This window comes from Halictus rubicundus, chromosome 8 (assembly GCF_050948215.1).
Source record: "Halictus rubicundus isolate RS-2024b chromosome 8, iyHalRubi1_principal, whole genome shotgun sequence".
Lineage (NCBI taxonomy): Eukaryota > Metazoa > Arthropoda > Insecta > Hymenoptera > Halictidae > Halictus > Halictus rubicundus.
The window spans coordinates 4282362-4302337 of NC_135156.1; the positions used below are offsets into that span (position 1 = coordinate 4282362).

The following is a 19976-nucleotide window of genomic DNA, read 5'->3' on the forward strand; positions in this document are numbered from 1 at the left end:
AAAAACATTTTTCATATCGTGATTTATAGAATGCGGATCTTGTGCACTTATGACAAAAACGAATGAGTAAAAACATTACTAAAGTAAATTATTAAAGGAAGGAGAAATTTTTCATTTGAATCCTAGAGTTCGATATTGATGCAGAAAATTTGTAGTATGCATAAGGATCCGTAGTTTAGTGATTTATTATAATGAATTGAGCATGCAAGTCTATATACATTTCGTCGTTCATTGTTCATAAAATCTATAAAATATAAAAATATCCGTGTTTTCTATGACAAAAACAACTTCTTACAGTTAAATTGATATTTTAAATTCGCCTTTTAAACCAAATTATACATGTTGTAAAATATCTGTTTCATGAAACTATTCCACAAGAACATATACTTTCTTCAATGAAACACTTAAGTTCAAACAGAATTTCTTTAAAAATCAACTCGTGAAGCGTCTTTCAAGAAATTAAAAAAATTTTGTTTATCTTTAAAATAATGTATCCTCTTCACTTACATTTAACACTTCCAAGCTGCATATCCTCGTTTTTACCAGCATCACAATCACTAATAATAATTTGATTTCTGAGTCGTCGATCCATCCTTGTCTATACTCATGAAGAGCTTCGTGGAAACTGAAATTGTAGAGTCAACATAGAAGCAACGTACGATAAATATTTTGCCCAAATCGTACGACGAGAGACGTTCAACTGTAAATATAGAAAAACAGGCACGCAGGATATTTCGTCCGTGGTATTTAATATAATACGAACGATATTATTGTACACATCTTTCATGAAAATTTTTGGTACTTAACTCTGGATAACTGAACAGCTTAATGCAACAATGGTGCAAGCCAAAACAGTTAATGGACAATGCAGAATTAAGTAAAAGTTCATAAAAAACGTAAACGATATTACATTTATCTTATGCAAGCCATACTACAATTATATTACAATTATTTTATTTACTAACTATTAAATCCTTGAGATATAGTGTTAACCAAGCAGATAAATATTGGCTTACACATTGTAATGACGATAGAAACAATGAATCACGTGATATCGGAGCAGTAAATTCAAAAGTTTCGATCTTCAAATCTGTGCTGGATTCAGCAGTAAAAAAGTTGCTCGACTGAATAGAGACGTTTGATTTTACAAAATTTTCGATGAAAGAAACCTGTGTTCCTCCCCCTCCTGCAGTATGACGGACAAATATCGTAGAAGAAACTGACAATGAGCAGTAATGTTGAAAGTAGAAGTTTCTTCCTTTAAAGTAATCCCAGGTAGATTATTGTACCAAATTTTTTATCAATGTTATAACAGTTTAAATATCAGAAATTATCTTTAGCAAAAATTCAAATGTCCGGATATTCGTCAACGGGCAGTGCACATACAGTATGTGTATACAAGATACATACTATACATAATTACAAGAAAAAATTTCTTCTTCTTGTAAACTAAGTGTTATTTAGTTGAAGGGACGTTCTTCAATACCGTGTTGTAATTATTATTTCTGAGAATTACAAGGCTTAATGGGATAACAATTTCCATTAACTAAAATATCATTATAAAATATTTTCTAATAAACAGAAAAATAGAGTGGTACAGAAAGGTAGTTTTGTTTGCAAGAGTTAACACTAAACCTATAATATTAAAAATCAGGCTAAACGTGTCATATTTTCTATTTCTACAAAACAGTGCAAGGAAAAGATTGAATTAAGGGGAGTCTGATGAAAACGGTTGAAAATTAAATTAAATTAAATTATTAATGTACTTATTAATTTAACTTATTAACACATTATTAACACAGTATTATTGAATTTTCATATCTATGGTCGACTCAGTCATGAAAAAAATGTTCTAATGCTTTCAAAGACGTTACAAATTAGTATTGTGATGTAGCAATGCTACATCAATGTACCATATTCGAGAAAAAATGTGCATTCAGTTTCCCAGCAACTATATCAAACAAAAACATTTTTTTAGAAAATAATGAATAATGCATAGCAAAAGTAGAAGTTTCAAGTTTTAAAATAAGTCCTGCTTTATGATTGTACGATTCTTTTTTGCGAAATTATAACACTTTAAATACTATTAAATATACTTTTTGAAATCGTTACATACTCTAGGGCAGAACAGTTTTAATGTCGAAGAAGTAAAAATGTGTGCAGAAAAGAAGTAATAGTCTTTGAAATAAAAAAAGAATGAAAAACTGTGAAATTCCAAATTTTTTAGTTTAATCTTTTAATTAATAATTCATCTTAAATATTGCATGTACATACCTACTCGTTTTGAAGTCGCAGATAACGATTAAAAAAATCGACGATTAAAAACTGATTATCTGGTACTAAAATAATTTGATTAAAGTGAAATATATGTTACTGTTATTGCACAATTTAATGTCTTTCTTTGTAGTTTAAACATATGAAAAATTGTATTTTCTAAAATTTGTATTGTATCTGCAACTTCTTTTATTTAATACCAATGCAACTTCGTTTGACATACATATTTTTTGTTAAACTATTAAAAACAGCTCAAATGTTGTGATCATTTCGTGGACCACCTTGTATTTGCATTGTCGTTTGATGTTCGGTCCGTTTCTGTCTCGGAGATTGTAGGGAAGGGAGGATCAGAAATAGCGCGGCTGTGTGTGACCATGCTTTTGATGTATGTCCAAAAACCGACAAGTGATGGATCGACCGCGCGCACAAACGCAAACGGGTAAGCCTCGCACAAACCTGAACATTTCGACGAACAGCGACCGAAACGCAAAATCGCACCGTTCGGATCACCGAAATGAATGTCGATTTTGCATTTCGTTCGCTGTTCGGCGCAATGTTTGTCGAAATGTTCAGGTCTGTACGAGCCTTTAGAGTCAACACTAAATTCGACTTGCCTCAGATTTGTCCAGTCTAATTCCAGTTGAACCGAATGACTCAACACTATTACTTGCGCTTCAACGATGACGCTGAACCCATTGAACTTATACAATTTCTACAATTTTGAAAAAACTTCTTTTATTACCTAAAACCCAGACCTAAACAGAATCAACAACTTACTTATAACTAGACTGTGGATATTATGCATTCATGGCAAAAATGAGTGAAAGCAAATCAAAACCGTGAATACATTCACAGTATTAACAAATATTGTTCACGCCGCGTCGCACAGTGGTGCCAAATGGCCAAAAAACCGCAAAAAATCTGTAAAAGCGAAACTAAAAAAAAATTTTGTAAAAAGTTGTTAACATTAAGTAATATGGGCTAATCGAAAATAATTTTTTATTTATGGAAGCATACAACAAATCCTTTAATAGGTTTTGGTCTGGAACTAATCGTTTTGGCAAGGTGTAATATTGATCTAACTTTGTGCAAAAAATCATGAGACCCTTCGAGACCCTCTCGCCACAATTTAAGTTTAAATATCAACTTTCAGAATTTCCAAAAGTGAATCGTGCGGAAGTAACGATTATTTGATGTTCCAGCTGAAATTTTTTAGGAATATTTCTAAATAATAAAGAAAAATGTGAATTGCATATGATTTATTAATTTTTTATGTATAAAAAAATATTTAATAACAATTTTTTTTATATTACATAAATTATTTTTATAGCGTTCATTGGAGCACTACCAAAAAATACCTGCTGCATTTTTGTGACAGTGGTCCAGGGAACGAAAACTATTTAATATAAAAAATTGTTATTAAATATTTTGTTATATGTATTTATGAATGTCACATTTTTTTTTATTATCTGATATGTATCCCTTAAAAATTTCACCTGAAACATCAAATAATCGTGACTTCCGTGCGATTCATTCTTGGAAATTCCGAAAGTTGATATTTAAACTTAAATTGCGGCGAAAGCATCTCGAAGTATCTCATGAAATTTTGCACAAAGCTAGATCAATATTATAACTTGCTAAAACGATTAGTTGCAGATCGAAGCTATTCAAAGGATTTTTTGTATTCCTCCATAAATGAAAAATGAGCGTAACGCAAAGGGGCTTCAGGTTAGTCCATATTACTTAATTGCCTTGTTCCAGTAACTCTTTTTTCTTCTATGCCCCTCCTAAATCGAATATTTATCATACTAGCATATATTGGAAAGGGCCTAGCCGATTAAGATGGTCAAAACTGCCCTTAGAGGTTTTTCAATGATTAATGAACCATTCGAAAGCTGACCCAGAAAAACCCCTCTGAGCAAAATTTCAACCCCCTACCTTGCCCGTGAGGGTACTTACAGGGTAAATTAGATTTCGCACTTTAAAATTCTGAAAAAATGTGGCATATTTTGGATCCTAAGACAGATTTTTGAGAATTTTTTCAGATTTTTTTCTTGCAAACTGTGGTCGTAAAAAATGAAAAACCTCAAAAAAATCGGAAAAATGTGCATTTCTCAAAAATATGAGAACATTTAATAAATAATCCCAGATAGTCAAATCTGACATTTCAGAATACCAGCAGAGTCTGCTAGCAAACGCAGACAGTAGATTTGCAGCAGACGTTAATCAAAGTCACAGACGAGATATGTATCTACGGTAGCACCTCTACTGGAACTGTCGCTCGGCAGACACGACTATACGACCGTTATGGAGATACTACTCTACTAAGGCATTTTTTACAGAAGCGGTAATTTAGAATCGTAGACAGAAAAATGCATTGCATGCCATGTCTGTACTGACACAGGTCTGTGACCAAACCGAGGGTGTAGAATCACGCTGCGACAGTTGCGAGTGTAATTTCTTTACACCCTGTGCATTCGGTTAAATAATTTCTGGTAGTCAATTTATTGGCTGGAGGATTCCGCACGCTGGAAATGTTCCAAATTTCAAATAATATATTTTTCTTTTCTTTTGTATGTCTTTATATATTATAATATAATAAATCACTCAATCGTAAGTATAGATCATTTATATAAATTCACGCAGAATTATAATTACTATTTGTAGCTTTTTTTAAAATTCAGAATACCCTTTTATTTATATTTTGAATTGTTTTACGTTACTTCACTTTTCAATAATGCGCCTCCTCTTATTCGATCAGTATAAAGCAATCGAATGGAGGAGTCCGTATGGAACTAGCGATGAACCCAAACTCTTTATTCTACTTCAGATTTGTTCATATTCTTATTAGTCGAAGGTAGATTATTTAGCATTTTGATTTATTGCGCTATGCTAACAATTTTAATATTTGTAATTTCTTAATATTTCTAGTACGTTGAAATCGGCAATAGATGTCCCTAAAGAAGTCTGATATTTTTTAATATTACGGACAATTATGCCATCTAATTTATTATTATTTATCTGTCAGAGAATTAAAATGAATTAAAAAATAACAAAAAATGTGTATATTTAAAAAAAATCAGTTCTCAAAATCGTAGAATATAGATTTCAATGAATATTTAAAACATTCACTTTTATAAACAATGTAACAATAACATAACAGTAACAGGTGCATTGTACAACATGTTGAACAATTTTATAATGAAGTTATTTTTATTCTATTATTAAGAGCAGGTACTTTAGATTGCTTTTTAATTTGTACCAAATTAAGTCATTTAATAAGTTCATGTAGAATTTTCCTAACTCGTGGCAGATAAAGTTCTCGATTTAGTGAAAGTAATAAAAGTGAAGCTTGTAGTCGGAATTTCAGAATTGAAACCACTAGAAATCACGGTGAGTTTTAAGAGTCTAAAACAGATTACACAAGTAGTTTTTTAAGATTTAAGCTATCAATGGATCAAGTGATTTCGCCACTTGATTGAATATATCGTCGATGGCTCCTTCGGCAACGATCTAAACAAAACGGTTCAAAGTTAACTTAATACTCCCATCTTTTCGTTAATGAACTACCATGCGTTAACTTACTCTGACAACTTTATCCTTATAGTGTTCAACGATCTCCCCGTTTTTGACATTAAATATTTCGATTCTTTTTTTGATCGTTTCCTCGTTATCATCGGCCCTTTGCGAAACGGCTGCACGGCCCAACAATCTTGTCTTCATAGTTTCACTCGAAACATCGAAGAAAATGATTAAATCCACCGGACAGACCTAAAATACAATTTTTCGGTTTCATTGAATTTTCTGTGCTATTGAATACATGTACAAAGCCGTCGAGATAAATCCGGAATTTTTTGGGTAGTCCCACAAATAAAATGTAAGTAAAGCAAATATAAACAAAGCAACTGTTGATAACATAACTCATTATACATATAAGCTGTAAGGCAAGTAAGGGGAGCTCGTATTCCCCTCTCACGCTGGTGCAAGTCGGCCAGTCAGACTTGTCTCCCCATTCTACGACGCTATTCCCCCAAGCTTCCGCCACATGCGTGTGTCACAATACATGTGACTAATCCGGTACTGGCAGAGAGGGGGTAACTGTATTCCCCTCAATTCGAGTCAATTTCCCTCATGTGGTGACTCTGAGCCAGACCAGTGTCGCCAGATTAAGACTTGTCCCCCACTCTATTCTTACCCTTCTACGACGTTATTCTCCCATTTTCACGCTTCCGCCACGTGCCAGTCACGTGGCGTGATGCGCACCCAATTCGCATTGAGTCTGCGTCTGCAACGTGCTATGTAATCCGGTAATGACAGAGAGAGGGCAACTTTATTCCCCACAGTTCGAGTCAATTCTCCTGATCTAGCGACACTGAGCCACACTCGTGGGACTCTCAGAGGAGAAAAAGTTCGACAGCTCTACTTCATACCATTCATTACTTTTGCACAAATTGGCGAAAGAATGTACTGACAGTTTTCTAAAATTTGAACTGTCTTTCTTTAGCCAATGACTTTTCCGGATTTACCTGGACAACTCTGTAGTGAATTCGTTAAGAAAATTATTTGATTATCGTAATAACGCTTACATTCTTCTCAAAAAGAATTCCTTGATCCAATTCACGAGGATACCCGTCGATAAGGAAACCAGTTTTCGTAGCTCCTTCCGCTTTAGCTTTTTCCATCCGTTCCCTTATCAGGTCAAGCACGATGTCCTGCCAGAAACCATATGATCTTCACACTAAGAAAAGCGGCAGTCGTTCGTACAACACAAGAATCTTATGTTACGTAATACACTGAACCCGGGTTGGTCGTCGGTAGGTCGCCCCACACAAGACAGGCAAGATGCCGAAGTTGTTGGTCGCCTAACATCGTCGCCCATAAAGACTGATTGTGAGCGTATCCGCAGGCCACTTGACAGGCGCTTGAGGTGCTCGCAACAAAGGCCAAGTGCCGAAAATCGTGTCATTTGCTACCAGAACCCCAGAACCGTTTACTCCCCTCTACACCCATGAGATGCCTATGCTGGATCGTAACGGCCACAGACAGCCCACAGACAAGAATAGGCGGCGTCAGAAATCTCTGCGGATACGGACGCAGTCACAGTGCGGAATTTACTGGAAAAATTCAATATTCGTGTATATCACGATATGAAATACATTCCTTTTGCAAAGAATGCGTATGAGGATAGAAATTGTTATTAATAATCATATAATAATAATTTCTCTGCATAATACAATTTTGCAATAATTTTGCAATTTTGTCAATCATTTTTATTTATTCTTAATTTGTTTTTACTATATGTTTTATACCTATTGGAAAAGTAATAAGAATGTAAAGATAATCGAGATTGTTTGGAAGAACGTGAATGGTGATCACATTCAAAGTAGTGAGAATGAGTTGGATAGTGAATAGCATTCATTTATTATTAATTTCGTTTTAAATTTGTTAGTTTTTACAAATAAATTTTTTTTATAAAAATTTTTTATAAAAATAATAAATAGTTCAATAAATAGTTTTGAGGCTCCGCGAATTAAAAACGGATTTTCAAACAGGAAAAATCGTAAAATATGGCCATATTTTTTCAAATTTTTTAACACTTGAAACGGTGGTAAAATTTGAAAAACAAAGATATTAATCATATTTTTGCATTAAGAAATCACATTCAAATATAAAATGATAAATTATTTAAGAGGAACACTCTTTTGCGATGATGATTAAAAAAAGAAAATGTTGTTATCTTTAATAATAACTGTGGTATAAAATGTGTTATGTAGGCAGTTTTCGTAAAACTCGTCCAAAATATCAAACTTTGATGGTCTGTATCTTTTAAACAATTTCGAAGATTACAAAATGATCGCTCAACCCCGGACTACAACATATTTCAGTTTCATCCTAATTCGAAAAATAGTCCCAAAAAAACGATTTAAATCACATGAAATGATACCCTTCCTAATATGGATATTTCCTTAAAAAAAAAATAACTACCATTCTCATTTTTACAATATATGTGTAATTTACGTATAATATAAGGATGTGTGATGCTATTTCACCAAGAGGCAGGGACGATTCCTATCCCCATGATATTGTAGAGACGAGATACCGTTAGTTTACCTAAGGACCTGTGGAGCCCCTAAAAACATTTTTTTTGTGCCATGCACAGCAGGGAACTGTCAACGTACTCTCGAAGGGCCATCTGGAAGCAATAAGACGTTCAAAGTTACGGCCCTAACGACGTCAGAAAAGATTTTTGGGACGAAGACCATTCTTCGGCCGGCAAATTTCTAACCCTTGTTCTTGAATCTAGGCGACCAAACAAACTTCGGCATCATGCTTGTCTTGTGAGGGGCGACCTTAAAGGTCACCGACCAATCTGAACTAGCCGACGTCGAATTATCCCCACTACCGCGGGGTATACCTCATGAGGGCCCAAGAAGCTCGAAAGCCGCCGCCGCACAGTGGGCAACTTGGACAAAATCGGATTCAAAATCAAGGAACTTTCGATAGGAATGAGGTAGAGTGATGAAATTTTTTTAAATGAAAGCTGCAACTTTGTAGAATATGGGAAAAATAGGGAGATTATTACCATCCAATCATTTCACGAAAAAATGACTTCATTAGTTTTTGTCACAAAAATCTATTTTTTGCAAATTCCTGAGGTCGTAGACAAATTTTGAGACCAGATTTGAAATCAGCGTGAAAAATCTATGGGAAATGATGTATAGCATGTTAAAAAAAAAAATTTTCCGCGCGTGGTATTGGAAAAACCATAATTTTCTTGAAATTGTGCAAGTTTAACGAATTTTCTCAAGGTTAAAAAACGTTCGTACCATAATCTCCCTATTTTTCCCATATTCTACAAAGTTTCAGCTTTAATTTAAAAAAAGTTTCATTATTTTTTATGGAAGTTTCAACAACATATTCGTGACATTTTTCTAATCAAAATGATGCCAAATATGATATAATTCCGATGATATTTGCTTGTGTAATGAACGATGAAAGTTACTTCCCATTACAATTACATTATCAGAAAATTAGTGTAAATATGATCCGAATTATATCGAGTTTGGTATCATTTTATTCGGAAAAATGACACAAATATACTGGTGAAAGTTTCGTAAAAAGATAATTTATAAAAAAGAAAAGAGTACTAATAAAAGAGTTTAAATTTTGATTTAAATGTCTGAGCTCACGCCAGTCTTTCATCTTTCCCGAACGCTTCGACTCTCCGCGTCTCTTTCTTTCTCAAAGACTGTCCTTCTTTGCGTCCGAAACTTGAATCGTTCATTACGCCAGTAAATATCATCGGAATTATATCATATTCGGTATCATTTTCATTAGAAAAATGCCACGAATATGTTGGCGAAAGTCCCATAAAAAAATAATGAAAAATAAAGAAGTTTCCTTATTGAATTAATAGTCTCCTGATCTCACACCGATATACCCGACCCCTCTTATGTTCACACTCCTCGGCGGCGGCGGCTCTCGAGCTTTCTGGCCCCTCACGGGGTATACCCCGCGATAGTGGGTATACATAATTCCGCGACGGTTAACTCAGAAGTGTCGGCGACGTATATCCCAGGTTCGCTGTAGTTGAATTTTCGTCGTTACGAAAATATGACATAATGTTTAATATAAACTGTAAATGTATTTTTTTATTTGCTATAATTTTTAACAAATACGATAGAAGATTTTGCAACTGTGTATTATTTTTTAAAATTTCGCACAATATACAAGGTGTCCTATTTGAAGTAAACCACTCGAATATCTGAAATTAACGATATCGAAAAATGTTTCAAACAGAATTTATATGATTTCGAGGGAGACATAATTCTATGTTAATGGTGTTTTGTAGATGGAAGAGTAGAGGCCATATGAAGGTTATTTTAAATTTTTACATGCTCCGATACTAATGGTTTTTCAATATATAAAAAAAGATTAATAACCTTTCATGGAGAATAGTGAACTACATCGATTGGTGTATTAAAAAAATATATGGTTCCATTAAAAAAATTGAAAGTGGTCTTCATGTACCCTCTACTCTGCCACTTAAAATCATGTACATAACTTTTGTTTGAAACATTTTTTGATATCATTAATAATTTCAGAGATATTCAAGTGATTCAATTCAAATAGGACAGCCAGTAGTTCGTGATATTATAAATATGTTTGTTTACATCTTGCGAACTAACTCTGACCGAGAACTATTTATTTATATAAGAGAAGTTACTTAAGATGTTGACCTTCATAACATAGATGAAAGTCACTGAAGTCGATAAGGTTACATAATTACCAAATAGTGTTTTTTAATAGTGTGGGAAAGTTGATTCAGTAAAATACGAACATATTTATGTAAAATATCGTTTACCGTGGGGACAAATAGACCTTTAGACATTAACTCTTGAAGCGAAGCTCCTCTAGCACTACCACTAGCAACTTCTTCCCTCAATAGATCACCGCTGCTTATGTGATAGAATCCATATTTTCCGATGATACGTTCACATTGAGTCCCTTTGCCGCATCCTGGTCCACCGATTATCCAAATTGTCTTCATGTTTGTATAATTGTTTATCGGGACTTCTCTTTGCAAATGTTCCTTTTAAAAACGCTTTGTAAATACTCCTTTTTTCTCGTCCTATAAAGAAAGCATACGTGCGTGTTACTTGATTAGTTGGTTTTTATAATTGATGATTGTTATTATTTATTGTTATTATTATTGATGAGTTGGTACAATTAAAAAATTGTAGAAAGAGTAAAAGAATTTAAGTAGGTTGATGTATTACTGCCAATTTATTAAAATTATTGAAGAAAAAAAACAATTTTTATTTGATTCCTGTTTTTTACAATTAATACGAGGAATTTTTATTTTGAACAAAAGACTGATCTAATTATACAAATACACAACCTTTAAAATGCAGTAACGTTTTTGAATAGGGTTAAAATGACGAGATCTTTGGGATATTAGAAGAATTGGTGTACTTGTTGATATACAAAACAAAAATTTAGGACGCTTGGAATTGGTAGAAATTGCAGAAAAAGTACAAAAAATGAAAACTTTGAGACCCAATGTCCCTTATATCGTGTACAAACAATATTCCTCGATTTATTGCCGCTGGTGCCAAATGTAGAAAAGGATGTTGAGTAAACAAAATATTGACACCAGCGTATTTATTTGTTTCGCGTATTTGTTTCTAAAGGTAGGTGTCCATTTGAGAATGTTATATATCTCTTTTTTAATATTCATTATGCTTTACAAATAAGTATAATTAATATAGACACAGTAATTGGCACCCCGACTGTAATTGGGTCCTTTAACCTATATGTGATTCTTGTATAAGTGTTTTATTATCCATAGTTTAGTCCAGCATTTTCTCTTCTTGGAATATTTATTTTTTCTTATTAAGTACATTACATCAATTGCAGAAGAATTTGGTATCCATTCTGTTCACGAATATCCTTATAACTTTCGAAATTCATCTGAGAGTTACAAATATGAAATTCAAATGGTCACATATTTGGGAGGACTTTCTGATAGTTGACTCTCACGTTAATCTCTAACAGCAAAACATTTCTGAAGTCCTCTCAAATGGACACGCAATTTGACAGTACTCTCGAGAGCAACTATCGACAAAAACTCTCAAATGTATACGTACCTTAATTATTATTTTATGATACTTTTGCCAACATATTCGTGACACATTTCTGATTGAAATGGCTCCGTAAATGACACAAATCAACAAATTTGGATAATAAAACACTTACCTAGCTGTTCTCTTAAAATTAGAGTTTTTAACGATTTTTAGCCTATTTTCGCCTTTTTATTCTATTATTCGGCGATTTTCGCAATTTTTAATCGTTTGCAACTTGTAAACCAATTAACCAATTCCGATGAAACTTTCAGCATGTATATAACTTATATGAATCCATAAAACACATTATTGAAATTTTTGTTACATGCCCACATTAGAAGGTTGTAAAAATCAACTTTTACTATTTTTTTCGTAATTTCGACTGAACGCAATTTATCCAAAATTGTCATGACATGTCATCTAATAAACAAATTCTTCTATATAGCTTGACAGGAAAACTGAAGTCGTCTGATTAATTTATAAAAAAGTTATTCTGATTGGAAGCGCGTACCATTAATTATGCGACTTATTATAACGAGTTTTATAATTACATGTGTCTTTATCGCGAATGAAAATATTTCCACATTAAATATAAAAATAGTTAGAATGATATGTATACGTCTTTCAATTCTATAATACGAGAAAACGATGCTAAAGCTATACATATATGTTAGAGAAACATGACATTTTGAAAACATTGCATATCCAGACATTAAATTGTCATTTCCGACACTTTGTATTTTTGTGGTTATGTATACATGTGAATATGCAAAGTTATGGGAAACTACAAATCATGTAATGCAAAGATTACTGCAATTTGTGAACACGTTATGTAAGTACCGCGTCACACCAAAGTCATCTGTACGTACTTTTGTAGTTGGAAGCGTTTTGAAGACTTGAAGCCAATTTCGTTTTCTTTAATAGAATACTATACTTATATAACAAAGTTTCAACAAATTGTAGAATTCTGAATAAAAATACAGGATGGCCCAATAATTTTGATCACCATTAATATTTTCGTTATTTTTAATAGTATCAAAAAATAATATACTACACAGAACTTGCATGGTATAGACAAGGAAATATTGTGATGCAAACATTTTTCATGTAGATGAAGGCGTTTCGAAAATTTCAAGGGCACCTTGATTTCTTTAAATGGAACGACCTCGCTTTTGTATCGTATATCGATAGAGCATTCAACGCGGCGTAAAAATGTATTAACTTTCATATGTCCTACATCTAATAATTAACGAGATATTATCGAAATAATTTTCGGTACACATGGATGCTAGTATTGCACCTAGGCTCGAGGCTCGAACTGATGTGAGTACAGGGTGTCTCAAAACTGTATTCCACGACGTATTTCCGTAGCGGGATTCTATACCTCTGGATCGGTGGAGATCTGTTAACAAATTAGCCGCTAATTGTCCTTGACCCTTTTTCTAGATCAAATTTTTTTTATTGCGCCGTGGGAAACAAAAGTCTCAAAGGAACCGTGGGTCTCAAGTTAACTGTTCGATTAAAAAACGACTTTAAAGTTTCTGAAACTATATTATTTTATATATCTACAGGGTGTCCCAAGATGGTTCCTTGCGATGAGTACTATACGAAAAAACAAGCTGACCTTGAAAAAAAAGGGTCAAGGACAATTTTGTGGCTCACTTTTTTAGCATATCTTTACCGATCTAGAGTTATGGAATCCCGTTATGCTGATCGTTATATGCAGGGTGTCCCAGCTAACTTTACCACCTTGAATATCTCGCTTAGTGTTAGTAATAGAAAAAATCGTTATAGGACAATAGGACCCCTAACCGAAGGGGCAATATAATGATTCGGAAAAAACTTTTTTCAAGGTCATTTTTTCTAGATATTAAGCTCATAATTTTTTTTAAATGGAACTATATATTTTTTTATCGCGGTGTAATAGTAGGGGTGAAGACCTCTTCAATGACATATTATACAATGACCTTCGTGTGACCTTGGGTATGAAAAATCCAAAAAGCATTATAGGTATTATCGGTGATTAATTTACTACCCTAATTGGTTTGGTGTTAATGGTACACTAAATGGTAACAAATATGCCAATTTTTTAACTGAAGGTTTGCCTCACCTGTTGGAAGAAATACCATTAGCTGGAAGGATCGAGATGTAGTATCAGCATGACGGATGTCCGGCACATAAGTCAAGAATAGCCCGTTAAATAATAGACGAAAAGTTTCCTCAACGTTGGATTGGGCGAGGCGCAAACGTTTTATGGAATCCGTGGTCTGTGATTTCTTTTTATGGGGAATTAAGAGTATTGTTTATGAACATGTTCCAACAACAGCCGAAGATATTGCATGTTCCAATATTAGCAATGAAACTATTAGAAGAGCCAGAGAATCATTTACTTTCAAACATTTATTGAAATAGAGTAGTTCAATCAAGCCAATTAGTGTAGTAAATTAATCACTGATAATACCTATAATGCTTTTTGGATTTCTCATACCCAAGGTCACACGAAGGTCATTGTATAATATGTCATTGAAGAGGTCTTCACCCCTACTATTACATCGCGATAAAAAAATATATAGTTCCATTAAAGAAAATTGATGACCTTGATATCTAGAAAAAAATGACCTTGAAAAATTTTTTTTCCGAATCGTTATATTGATCCTTCGGTTAGGTTACTATTGTTCTATAACGTTTTTTTCTATTATTAACACTAAGCGAGATATTCAAGGTCAAATTAGCTGGGACACCCTGTATAATTTCGTGACACCCTGTACATATGGAAAATTATTTCGATAATATCTCGTTAACTATTAGATTTAGGACATATAAAGGTCAATACGTTTATACACAGAATTTAATACTCTATCGATTCCCGATACAGAAGGTAGGTCATTCCAGTTAAAGAAATCAAGATGACCTTGAAATCTCCGAAACGCCCTCACCCACATGAAAAATGTTTGCATCACAATATTTTCTCCTCTACACTATGCAAGTTTTGTATATATCATTTTTTATATTATAACAAATAACAGAAATATTTAAAGTTGTCGAAGTTATTGGTCGACTCTGCATATTAACAGTTGTTGGTTCTGAATTCAATAGTTAATCAGATATTTTGCTCTGCTTAACAAAAATTTTCTTTTTGTAAAGTTAGCTTGAAAGTTCACAATCGACAAAAACTTCAGTAACACGATGTCACTACATACTTTGCGACGTTTATTCAATACGTTAGTCGTTAGAATTATCTGCGTCGATAAACATTGCCAACTTTCAGTATGTTATTAAAGATATTTTCGATGTTGAAGTTTTAATTTGATTTCACAAGGAAATTTTTTTGATAAATCAAGAAAAATATTTTGATCGCCATTGAACTTCAGAGCAATAATTATTAGTATATTTATATTCAGAATTTTATATTCTTTCAAAAGATTATTATAAAAAATATATTTTATATTAAAAAATAACTTTATTTTTCAAATCTTCAATACGTTTTCACCTTTAAATTACGTCACGCATACGAATGAATTTCTAAAACGAAAATTACAAAATTAAACGAAGTAAATCTAATTTTTTCGAAAATTTGTTTTCTAAAGGTCAAGTTTTGAGATTTCAATTTAAAACATGGTGCACCTAAAGACAAATTCAGCAATACATATATGTATAAAAATCAACACTATATAATTATAAATAAATATATTAAATTCTATTACTTCTGAATAAAATTCAACAGTATTATTACATTGTTTGTATTGTATGTATTATATTGTTACAATACTATATTATAATTAATAGTAATATTACTAATGTAATACAAATAAAAAAGTGCAATTGCTGTACATTTAAAATACCCCATTCGTTAAATTATGTGAAATCATCCTTTGCAGCATTTTAAATGTTGATTATAACGAGATTATCGTATCGTTTTTGCATTCGTAATGTTGTGATGTTCATACACAAATTAAATTACACTTAATTACTTACGAATATATATAATTCCACAAAATCTGTCAAATTAGCAGTAAGTACATATAACTTATTTAAAAAAAGCAAAGAACACCGATAATACGAATAATAATGTTCGTTGACACGGCGAACAACCGATGGCCACTGTGTCAATGGATAAAAAATGTTGGCAATCAACAGAAGTCGCAGGCGATCACATCTAATTGATAACAATTTAATTGATAAAACACTGCCCTTGGTAACGGCATATCGGTAAGTAGCTACCAGTGGAAGTTACAGCTCGATAATAATTGGGCTTTGGATATTATGCATTTATAACAGAAATGGGCAGGCACAATTTAAGACAATAAAAAGATTAAAACAATTTAATAATATTTTTAATATATTAAGATTATTAATAGAAGAAAGGAATTTCTATTTAGCATCTGTATCTTGCACAAAATTTTGATTTTGAACATCCCTAAAATCTCAAATACAAGACAAGACATCCACGGCTACACCAATAATCAAAATTTAAAACAGCAAACAAAAATTTGATTTCTACATGTTTAAATAATTGACAATAGAAATGTAACCGTTTCGCTGTAGTCTATAAGTATATGACCCACTGATGGTCATCAAGTGATTAACACTAAAGTACAAATTAAATAATTTTGAATTGCTATAACTTGGTTGAAACTTTAATAATCATTAGAAAAATGATTTTAAGGCACGTTGATTAAGCAATAAATAAGCTTTGAAGTGATTTATGACAAGCAAGAAGATTTATTAGAAAAGTTATTTATAAAATAACAAGGCGAAAGAATTCGGTCACTTTTCTATACCAACCAAATAGTAACAATTATTCGTAAAAAGATTAATAGAAAATTGGTTGTCACAAATTTGTCTACATATATGAACAATGTATGTTTCACTTTGATATTTCTACTTTATCGATCACTATATTTTGTATCTTATGTTTTCCTCTTCCCTTGAACTTTAAAGCAATTTTCATACTTGAACGTTTCCCAATAAGATTGAGCGTTGGGCATTATATGCAACTCAGTGACTACATAAATTTACGTTACACTACTGACAGCGCTATAAATAGTTCATAACTGATCGTCGTCTATGCGAATAAAATTTTCCCCGTAGAGATGTTTCCATTGTTACGAACAAATTTTATTTATGTTTGCAATACTTTTAACAGTTTTCAGTGTATATTAAAAAACAATATTTTGTAACAAATTTTACTTGTATTTGTAATATTTGAACAGTTTTCAATGTATATTGATATACAAAAAATTGTGACAAATTTTATTTATGTTTGTAATATTTTAACAATTTTTGATGCATATTAAAAAACAAAATTTATGTACTTTTATTATCTCTAAGATTTTCTGTCGTCCTATTTCAAGACAATGTCACTGCAATGATATCATTATAATGCGTCTCCTACGCATGTTCTTGACGCGTTCTTGACATAAGTACTTACACTTGCCGAAATAAGCTCGTTTAAATATTTTTATAGCTGGCATCAATGAAAAGTGGAACAAATTCTTTTATTTCATTTTAAATCGTGTGATAACTCGCTAACTATTATTTAATTATTGCATATGGTATGCATATGCATGCTACTTTGCAATATAGAAATGTGAAAAGGATAATAAAATATTAGATTACCTTTAACACATGCCGTACATAACTTTCTACGTATTCAAAACTAAAAAACATTTCGCTTCGTCAAATATGATTTTAGAAATAAATGTTGTTTTGTTGAAATAAAATTTGCATTGCCACAATATACTTTTTTTCGCTCTAAAAGGAAAGCAGAAACACTTACGGGTTAAATAATATTAAAAAGTCAAAAATAATTCGGACATAAAGAAACCGGCGCTACAGTATTACTGCAAAAAATTGCAGAAATGTTTGAGAAACTGGCGGGACTACAGACACACAAGCATTGTATAGAATTTCGATGTCTCCTTTTATAATTTAAAATCCACAAGAACACTGTTCGCACGAATCGAACACACGTGATCGTTTAGTTACTGTTTGACACGCATTAGGGTTGAGATTTCACTATTAACTATTGAGAAGAATAGTCAAAGCTTTCGAGCTTTCGCGTGAAAATTTCGAACATATCGATTTGTTATTGGTTCATCGTCATCAGGTGGGAGTGATTTTTACGCATGTGCAAGGATGTACAGTCAGCACTTTGTTCTTAAGTCGAATGTAGGGCGTAGGATTGTATACATACAGTATCAATCATTCTTATCGTTTGTGTCATGTACTACAACACTACTAGTAGCAAAAGCTCCATAATAATATCCCTAATGTTTTTGTAAATATAAATGATAAAAATTCTCAAAATCGATGTTCTAGTAAGTCATCATTCTAACCATCTCACACCGGAATTGAAAAATGCAGCAAGGAATTGTGTAAAATGATCGTTAAAGTTAAAAGTGATTCTTTATTTTTACCTCGTGTTCAAAAGTGTACGTAAAAGCACAGTTTTGTAGAGTGACACTTAAAAATAATAGTACTGAACAACACACAATATACACTTTCTGGAATTGTATTTTAGAACAATAAGTACATCCTTCAAACGCAGCAACTCGACTAGAACGAATTCGGTGGTTCAGCTATTCTCGAAGAAATAGGTGGTTCCGTGGCATTTGATGTATGTATAAATATATGTGTACAGTTTGAGTATGTAGAGAATACAGTTACGTTTAAAAATAAATATGCGGTAAATGTTGAATTCTATTTTCTGTTCACGTAATTAGGTCAAGAATTATAATATTATCCCATCGCGATATTAACGAACACTATGTATAATCCACTTTGACTTCGTATCTCGCGTATCTTAGCAAGTGAAAAATTATTGCTTTTTCTTTCAACTAGTGCCATCTATCTTAGTCCATCGCAAGATACAGTTGAAAGGATAAAACTGTTTAAAACGTCAATAATTTAATGCATCGATGACACAAAATTAAAATTAATATACTTGGATCAATAATATTGAAATTAAGAAACTTTTATAAGTATTTAGTAATACCTAAATTGAAAATTGTAAGATCAGACAATGATTACTTGTAAACAATATTATTTATAAATACAAGATGCTAAAGTAGTGAATGAAGTTTTCCCTGAATGATAACATATGAGATTCCTCTCTGATATGAGCAGTTTGTTTACAAAATTTTGTATATGTATACAGTATTTCCTCCTTTGCATCGCGCGATTCGGAACATATAGTGTGACGCTGTGATATAGTAGACACTATTTTATTATTGGCTGGAGTAGTACATATTGCGTGCACCAGAGGACTGAGTGGATGAAGATAAAAAGAAAACCCTAATCAGAGAGGAACAGAAAGTGCACACCTGTGATTTCGGTGTCCTCACTTCTTTCTCTTAGATCCTGCATCATCTCAAATACAAATATTGCATCTTATGAGCTTTTCTGTCTAGGCCTCGAGGGGCTTTATGAACCCCCGTACCATATCGGTGTCGCGCCCAATGTTACCGATAGTTTGCATAGATGTATTAGCAGCAGAGAGGAATGAGAGTGCTCACGCCCGGGTTTTCGGCGTTCCCGATATAGTGCTGACATCTGCTCAGCCTTAGCATGGCACAGAACCGGTCAGTCTTTCCTGGAACAGAACCGGTCAGTCTTTCCTGGAACAGAACCGGTCAGTCTTTTAGCATGGCACAGAACCGGTCAGTCTTTCCTGGGACAGAACCGGTCAGTCTTTTAGCATAAAACTGAACGCACATTATTTTTTTAACCAGGATTAGAACGTACAGCTTAATTGTTTTATATGAAATATGTAACTAACATGTAAATCTTGTGTACAAAATCTCTAATTAATATAAATTAAGAATAATATTAATTGTAATGATACGTATTTTATTTTTTTCCAATTTTGTAGTTGCAAACTCTAGTTGTAAAAAATGGAAAACCCGGAAAAATTCGAACAAATACAGATCTCATATCGAAGTTTAAAAGCGACCAACCTGAATATTAATCTAATAATGAGCTATTGTCATCAACACCATCTTAAATTTTTTCATATATTTAGCTACTGTTTTCCACCTCAGCACCATAAGATTTTTACTAAATGACTTTAAAAAC

At 32.6% G+C, this 19976-nt stretch overlaps 1 protein-coding gene across 2 annotated transcripts; it reads right to left on the reverse strand.

Annotated features, from left to right (window-relative positions):
• Positions 1–5366: 5366 nt before the first annotated feature.
• Ak1 (Adenylate kinase 1) lies at positions 5367–18505 on the reverse strand. 2 transcript variants are annotated; one of them, XM_076791521.1, is made up of 5 exons: positions 18320–18505; positions 10640–10906; positions 6861–6986; positions 5860–6045; positions 5367–5787 (listed from the first exon to the last, which is right to left on the reverse strand). In XM_076791521.1, the coding sequence occupies exons 2-5, from the start codon at positions 10823–10825 to the stop codon at positions 5716–5718; spliced, it is 570 nt and encodes a 189-aa protein (XP_076647636.1). In that variant the 5' UTR covers positions 10826–10906; positions 18320–18505; the 3' UTR covers positions 5367–5715. The 2 variants fall into 2 exon arrangements, with proteins under 2 accessions (XP_076647636.1, XP_076647637.1); XM_076791522.1 differs by lacking the exon at positions 18320–18505 and adding an exon at positions 17680–17905.
• Between the last annotated feature and the right edge of the window lie 1471 nt (positions 18506–19976).

Coding starts and splice junctions, on each gene's coding strand:
- Ak1 (XM_076791521.1), bottom strand. CDS start 10,825: ATGAAGACAATTTGGATAATCGGTGGACCAGGATGCGGCAAAGGGACT. Junction 6,987..10,639: donor AAGGTCTATTTGTCCCCACG/GTAAACGATATT, acceptor GGTTTCTGGCAG/GACATCGTGCTTGACCTGAT. Junction 6,046..6,860: donor GAATTCTTTTTGAGAAGAAT/GTAAGCGTTATT, acceptor ATTGTATTTTAG/GTCTGTCCGGTGGATTTAAT.